The following is a 7,744-nucleotide window of genomic DNA, read 5'->3' as shown; positions in this document are numbered from 1 at the left end:
ACGTCCAGGCGTTCTGGAGCTCCGCCCCGGGATTCGCCCGGGGCAACCTGGGACATGTAGTTTACCCCTTCAGGAAGGCGCCGCGGGGTCACGTGACAAACGCACCAATTGGCGCGTTTCTTATTGAGGCACTGCACCCGTGTTTTGGCCAATGAGAGACCGTTTTCGTTTTCCTCCGGGCTTTGCATAGTGGCTGCGATGGCGCCACCCGTGAGGTACTGCATCCCGGGTGAGTGAGCGATGCCCATACCGAGTCTTGGATAGGGACAGAGGCAGGAAGGCCGGATGGCCCACAGCTTCTGGGCACCCGTGGCTGATGCCGCGTTTTTTCCCGCAGGCGAACGTCTGTGTAACTTGGAGGAGGGCAGCCCAGGCAGCGGCACCTACACCCGGCATGGCTACATCTTTTCGTCTCTTGCTGGCTGCATGACGAAGAGCTGCGAGAACGGCGCGGTAAAGGGGGCGGCCCTCCATCTCCTCGGTCTCTGCCTTTCTCTTAGGCTGCCTTTCATTTCGGGGTCCTGGGGCAAGGGCACTGTGGACGCATCTCTAGCGCCTCACCAGGAAGAGTTGGTCTCTTAAGCTTCTTCCAGCTGCGGTCCCTGCTGCCGGGCACTTAGATGGCACCAGGGTGCCCATCGTTTGGGGCACCCTTGGCTGTGTTGCTGGCACTCGGGGAAGGATGCTGGGGGAAGAGCTGACTGCTGCCCGCATGTTGCCTACTTCTCTGGTTCGTCCACATCCCCACCGCACTCTGCAGTCTGGTCATACCGGCGTCCTTCAGCGTCGCTAGTGCCCTGAGCTCCCAGCCCCCAGCCCCTGTGCCACACCACCTGCCTGGCGCCCTTCCCTCCGTAGCCTATGTAATCCCTGCCTGCCCTTCAGATCGCCTAAGTCAGTGGTTCTCAACCTTACTAATACCGCGACCCTTTATTACAGTTCCTCATGTTGTGGTGACCCCCAACCATAAAATTATTTTCGTTGCTACTTCATAACTGTAATGTTGCTACTGTTATGAATCGTCATGTAAATATCTGTTATGCAGGATGTATTTTCATTGCTACAAATTGAACATAATTAAAGCACAGTGATTAATCACAAAAACAATATGTAATTATGTATGTGTTTTCCGATATATGTGGTTCCCCAAAGGGGTCGCGACCCACAGGTTGAGAACCGCTGGCCTAAGTCTCACTCTCTCAGGGAAGCCCTCCTGGACCCTCTCCTTGAGGAAGGGAGTTTGGCTTTTGTTTGTTTAACACAAAGAATTGTACTCCTTTCCTTCCAAGCACTTCTCTCAGCATAGAATTAAACAGTTACATGTTCCCCACCAGACTCTTTCCCGACTTGACTCTCAGATTCATGAAAGCAGGCCTCACCACCATACCTTCAGGGCACAGCACAAGGTAAATGCTCAGTCAACATTTGTTGAATGCACAAGTTCCAGAGCTGAACACAGTGTTAACTCAGGATCGGATACGCAGTCTTTGAAGGCGCAGGTAGGGACTAGAAAGAGGGTTCAGGATTAAAACACGTAGGCGCTGGCTAACTAGACCTTGATTCTGCTTTATCCAAGAAACACACTCTCTGGCTTCACGTTCTTCCTCATCTGTAAAGGGAGAGGCTTTTCATTCAGTTTTGGGAATGTCCTTAACATTGGTGAGTGTGTTCATTTCCTAGGTATGGACATCTATTGAGCATGTTCATATGTCAGGCTCATGCTGACCTCTAGGGATATGGTAATGAGCCAAATACACATGGTCTCTGCTATCAAAGGGCACAAACCCAAATTGTAAATACATAAATGCTCAAATTAATGTATGGTTACAAATGTGATGACTGCTTTAACAGAATACTACCGGGTGCCGTGAGAACGTGTCATAGGTGAACCCAGCCTAGTTAGCGGAAGTGACATTTAACCAATCTAAAGGATAAATAGGAAGAGCTCAGTCCTGGCAAAAAGAACAGGTTGAACAGAGCTCCTGAGAGGGGAAGAAATTTCGTGAGCTGGTGAACTGAAGGCCAGGAGACCCGAACCATAATGAACAAGGGAGAAATTAAGAACAGATGAGGTTCAAAAATACTATCTACCATATACCAACAGCTAATACCATGCTCAAAGAGAAAACTCTACAAGTATTCCCCTAAACCAGAAGCAAACAAGTATGACCACTATTATATAACATTTATTTGGAAATTCTAGCCTGTATAATGAAAAATAGAAAGAATAAGCAGTATAGCTTTGGAAGAAAGAGTCAAATTATCCATGATTATAGGCAAGAAATTTTATACCAAGTAATTCCAAGAAAGTCACACTCAAAAACTTGTTAGAACTGATCTGAAATGGTTCGATTATGTCTTATAATAGCATCCTTTCTGTGGCCCTCCTATTTTCTAAAATTTCTAAGGCTTTCTGCTCTTTGCTACAAACGAATCTGTAGTCCATCTGCCCTCATAGGGTCAACTAAAGACCAAGACACTCCTATATTACACTTAGCCACAAATACCTCTACCCAAGGCTTAGCCAGGATACTCAGGTTTTATTGTTTTCCTTTCAGCTTCCTGTTGTGTCTGTGATGAGAGAAACAGAGTCCCAGTTACTGCCAGATGTGGGAGCTATTGTAACCTGTAAGGTAAGTTAGTTCTAACGTCGCTACTTAGGATACCCACATCCAGTGCTGACATCATGATCACTGTAGAACTGCACTGTTCAATATGGCAGCCACTAGCGACATATGGCCCTTTAAAAGTAAGTAAATTAATATTTACTTATCAGCGCCCTAGATAAATAAATTTGGCTCATTAGATAGAGCGTCAGCCTGCTGGCTGAAAAGGTTCTGGATTTGATTCCAGTCAAGGGCACATGCCTGGTTGTGGGCTCGATCCCCAGTAGGGGGCATGCAGGAGGCAGCTGATCGGTTATTTTCTCTAATCATTGATGTTTCTATCTCTCTCTCCCTTCCTCTCTGAAATCAATAAAAAATATATATATTTTTGAAAAAATTTATCAGCTTCACTACCCGAATTTCAAATTCTTAATAGCTACATGTGGTTAATGGTTGTCATATTAGTCAACACAAAACATTTTTGTCACAGAAAATTTTACTGAACTGTGCTGGTCTAAAGATTTCTAGGATAATGATCAAGGCAGCCAAGTTCAGGTTTGCATAGTTCTTTCATAGAACAGGTTCCCTTAGTATATAGTTTTACTTGTATGGGAAACGGGCTCCAAAAGGTAATAAGAAGGTGTATCTTTGAATATCTGAGATGAGACCTTTTTCTGCAGAAAAGTGAAAAACTTTATACTGTTGCATTCCTGTTAAATATAAAGTCTTTAGGATGTTCCACGGGAAGTACAAATTAATGCTATACTGATCAGTAACTCAAGTACATCTTCCCACCCTCTGCCAGGTTACATTAACTTGGAGCTCTTAGTTTCTCTCTTTATAACTTGCTCCAGCCGAAAAATCTATGTGTAATTCTGAAAATAACTGGAGAGGCAGTGATCCAAATATTATGCAGCAGCTGAAATGTGGACTTAAATTCTATCCACTCTATAGGCCTCTTAGTAAGACCTGCTAAAGATCTCGATTTGCTATAATGCCCTGTGTCTATTTATATTAGACATCTGTGTTTTTCAAAATAATACTGTGCTATTTCATCTGATTCCTACAGTAATTCCATTGGCCAGAGTGGCTCTTATTCCACTTTATGCAAGGATAAGTAGGACTTAACTTGTCTTAAATTCTATACTTAGTAAGATTGCTTAGACTGAAATCCTGATAATTCCTAGTTTATTGCTGCCTCCTTGAGCTGACAACTGCTAATACTCTGATGCTGATCTTATCTCTGTTCCATAGGTCTCTAGCATAAATTCACGCTTTGCCAAAGTACACATCCTGTATGTGGGGTCCACACCACTTAAGAACTCTTTTCGAGGAACTATCCGGTAAGAAGTATTTTTGTCTTCACATTTGCCTCAGCACCTGGAATAAGATTGGAATTTTTATGAACAATTACAATTCCTCCTCCTGCTTATTTCTTTCCTCTCTGTACTTTGATTTGCCTCAGGTATTGTCCTAAGAAAATACTGTAATATATGAGTTGGCACAAAAGGAAAAAGTAATGAGAAAAGGCTTAAGAACAAAGCAAAAAGGACTGAGCTAAGCTAGAGATTAGCAGTGTGGGAAAATTCAGATCAAAGTAGAAAACACTTTAGGACAGCGGTTCTCAACCTGTGGGTCACGACCCCATTGGGGGTCGAACGACCCTTTCACAGGGGTCACCTAAGACCATCGGAAAACACATATATAATTACATATTGTTTTTGTGATTAATCACTATGCTTTAATTATGTTCAATTTGTAACAATGAAATTGGGGGTCACCACAACATGAGGAACTGTATTAAAGGGTCGCAGCATTAGGAAGGTTGAGAACCATTGATCTTCAAGATAATTCTTTCTTACAGATAATTAATCTTTCTGTTAATTTTCCTTTTTTATAGCAAGGAAGATGTCCGAGCTACTGAAAAAGACAAGGTTGTTGGTTGGTTCTATTTTTTTTTGGCTTTAGGACTCAATCCTTTTAAATTATTCCAGCGAATTTTAAAGATCTGTGGGAATGTGGAGTCCAAAGAATTTGAAGGTGTTCCCTACTGGAAAGTGTAGAATTCACCTCCCTGTTCGTTTCCTTTCCATATGAGTTTTGTTTATCCTTTTTACCCGAGCAGGGCTGGTTTACTTTTTGCCTTTGAACCCAGGTATTCATTCATTGCTGTTTCCTCAGACTTACTCTGACCTACTCAATTACCTATTGCCCAAGTCAGATTCCTGATCGGGTTATTAGATTCAAAATCTTTCATTTATATGATGATGCTGTAGAAGGAATAGAAGTTGTTGGTTGTCTTGAGTAATAATGACGTCTACCCTCTGGTATTAGCAAATAGACTGAGTCTCCCACAGGGGTTAATAGTTTCTTGTCGACCTAATCTAGAGCTATCATGTAACACTCCTGTTCTTTCTTTACAGGTTGAAATTTATAAGAGTTTTCGCCCAGGTGACATTGTATTGGCCAAAGTGGTATCCTTTATTTCCATCAGATTTGTGAGCCTTTGTCAAAAGAAGAAATGGAAGTAGAGATACAACTCAAGTGGCTATGGGAGGGAAGATTTATAAGCCGTCATTTTCCTTCACCCATGTTATGTGACTAGATCTCCCTAGGCGATGCACAGTCCAACTACCTCCTGACCACTGCCGAGAATGAACTAGGAGTGGTGGTGGCCCACAGTGAGTCAGGTGAGTTGGTCCATGTTTCCACATGCTTACCTTTCCCTGGAAGCTATGTTTGAGATTAGTCCATTGTTTCCTTTTGTTTGTCTTATTTTATAATTATTTAGGAAGCAATGTGAATGTAGATGCTGCTAAGATTAGAATGATTCTCTTATATAAATTAAGAAAAAGAGAATATCATAACGCCTGCTTATCCCTCCATAAGTCAGTAGAACAAACAAGGTTTTTTTCCGCACGAGGGGAGGTTCACCAGGTACCTCAGTGACACTTCAGTTCATACCCAGCTCTTTTCCCTTTTAGGTGTCCAGATGGTTCCCATCAGCTGGTGTGAGATGCAGTGCCCGAAGACCCATACTAAAGAATTCCGGAAAGTGGCCCGAGTACAGCCCGAGTTCTTGCAGACATAGGAAGCTACATTTTACCCCAAGGAGGGGTAAGCTGTTTCCAAGAGTACATGCTATGAAAGTAACAACAAGGTGCCATTGTTTTATTCACATTCCTGGGATCAGGCAACAACCAGCTCTAGAAGTGTCTGCCAGAAACTAACTCTGAAGGTGGAATATTTTTCTTGTGAACCTTTCAGTGGATTTCATTCTCCAGTGACAAATATTTCCTTTGGAGTCTACATAAGCCAACTGTACAATGTTGGAGATAGCCTATTCCTTCTGACAGTCTTATAAATACGTAATTTTGCTGTGACACGAAACATTTTTATTAAAAGTATTTTATGGTTTCTGTTGTCTTGAGTTGGGAAAGGAATCTAAATGGTGCCATGACGTGGAGCAGGGGTTTGCCCGGTGGCATCCAATAACTGACATGTGTCAAGTGCATGCCTGCCCTGGACAAAGCCTGATCTCAGATGTTTTTTATTTATGTTCTCTTTTAAGTACTTTTGTTAATTGAATACTTACTATATGCCAGGCACTAGGTCAAGCACTTTATATACATTCCCTCATTTAGAGAGAATATGGTTTCCTGAATATTATAGGACACGTGGTGATTCAGGTAGCATGGGGTAGTTGTAAAGTTAAGTGGTAATCATAGTGTTACTGATAGAGTGAGAACTCCAGGAAATGTTTGTTAAATCTGAATTGAAAACGGATGCGGCACTATCATGTCAGGAAGGCATCTGTGACAGGAGGTAAAAGGAATTAAAGAACTTAGATGGAAGCGAGGATATTCAAGGCAGAGAGAAGCCCAAGCAAAGTGCTGAAACAAACCAACACGTTTGAGGATGAGAATGGCATGAAGGTTAAGCATGGAGAGGTTACACAGGGAATGGACGGAGCGTGAGTTATGAGATGTTAACTCATCTTGAGGTGTTAACTCAGGGATCCCACATCTTTTGTGTGTAGTGAGAGTGATTGAGGGTGAGCTTTGGAGTCAAGTCTCCAGTTCTAGCCTTGAGCAGTTTAGGTGGTTTTGTTATTTTGTTTTTAATCCTCACCTAAGGATATATTTTTCCAATGATTTTTAGACAGAGTGGAAGGGAGTGGGAGAGACAGAGACACATCTATTGGTTGCCTCCTGCATGCACATGACCAGGGCCAGGGATCCAGCCTGCACCCAAGATATGTGCCTAGGGTTACTATGTAGTCAAATAAAAACTAAACCTTGATTTAGTTGAACTAACATCCTTCACCTGTTTCAGTATTTAGTAGCACATCTGGCAAGTTTCCACATATCTTTCAGCCCATTTTCTTCTCTGTAATCTGGGGATACCAGACCTTTCAGAGGTTGTCAGGATTAGAGATTGGCTGGCACAGAGGAGCTTCATTCTAGCTTAACAGATATCACTTTTTTTTTTTTAATATATTTTATTGATTTTTTACAGAGAAGAAGGGAGAGGGAAGGGAGAGGGATAGAGTTACAAACACCGATGAGAGAGAAACATCGATCAGCTGCCTCCTGCACACTCCCCACTGGGGATGTGCCCGCAACCAAGGTACATGCCCCTGACTGGAATCGAACCTGGGACCCTTCAGTCCACAGGCCAACGCTCTATCCACTGAGCCAAACTGGTTAGGGCAACAGATGTCACTTTTTCCTAGTAGACAAGAAAGGTCTTACAGGCCTTCTCATGTTCCAGTGACCTTTTCAAAGGCCTGAGAAGGTAAATGTGAGCATCCCTTCCCAATTGTGTATATAATGTAATTATTCTTCTGCATCGTCATTTTATGAGGGTTTGTGTAATTTTTGAGGATATTAACTGACAGGGCTAAACTTTAGGGCCCAGCTCTGGCCTAGTGACTCAGTTGGTTGGAGCATCTTCCCGATATTACAAGGTTGAGGGTTTGATCCCTAGTCTGGGCACGTAAGAACCAACCAATGAATGCCTAAATAGGTGGAACAGCAAGTTGATGTTTCTCTCTCCCCCTTCCTCTCTCTAAAATTGGTAAATAAAAATTGGCCATTTTGGCTCAGTGTTAAGTCTCAGCCCGAGGACCAAAGGGC

The 7,744-nt window shown here is 42.8% G+C and overlaps 1 protein-coding gene across 2 annotated transcripts; it reads left to right on the top strand.

Moving 5' to 3' along the window:
• Window positions 1-177: 177 nt before the first annotated feature.
• On the top strand, window positions 178-6,027 carry EXOSC1 (exosome component 1). Of its 2 annotated transcripts, none has more exons than XM_081104409.1 (8): window positions 178-229; window positions 338-453; window positions 2,559-2,633; window positions 3,861-3,949; window positions 4,507-4,547; window positions 5,030-5,080; window positions 5,212-5,296; window positions 5,591-6,027. In XM_081104409.1, the coding sequence occupies exons 4-8, from the start codon at window positions 3,904-3,906 to the stop codon at window positions 5,695-5,697; spliced, it is 330 nt and encodes a 109-aa protein (XP_080960535.1). In that variant the 5' UTR covers window positions 178-229; window positions 338-453; window positions 2,559-2,633; window positions 3,861-3,903; the 3' UTR covers window positions 5,698-6,027. The 2 variants fall into 2 exon arrangements, with proteins under 2 accessions (XP_080960535.1, XP_080960534.1); XM_081104408.1 differs by having other exon boundaries at window positions 184-229; window positions 4,507-4,540; window positions 5,591-6,023.
• The last annotated feature ends 1,717 nt before the right edge of the window (window positions 6,028-7,744 follow it).

This window comes from Myotis nattereri (genome assembly GCF_964212035.1).
Source record: "Myotis nattereri genome assembly, chromosome: 13".
Classification (NCBI taxonomy): domain Eukaryota; kingdom Metazoa; phylum Chordata; class Mammalia; order Chiroptera; family Vespertilionidae; genus Myotis; species Myotis nattereri.
This window is presented reverse-complemented; position numbering and strand designations above follow the sequence as displayed.

Coding starts and splice junctions, on each gene's coding strand:
- EXOSC1 (XM_081104408.1), top strand. CDS start 199: ATGGCGCCACCCGTGAGGTACTGCATCCCGG. Junction 2,634..3,860: donor GAGCTATTGTAACCTGTAAG/GTAAGTTAGTTC, acceptor TCTGTTCCATAG/GTCTCTAGCATAAATTCACG. Junction 5,081..5,211: donor ACATTGTATTGGCCAAAGTG/GTATCCTTTATT, acceptor TTATGTGACTAG/ATCTCCCTAGGCGATGCACA.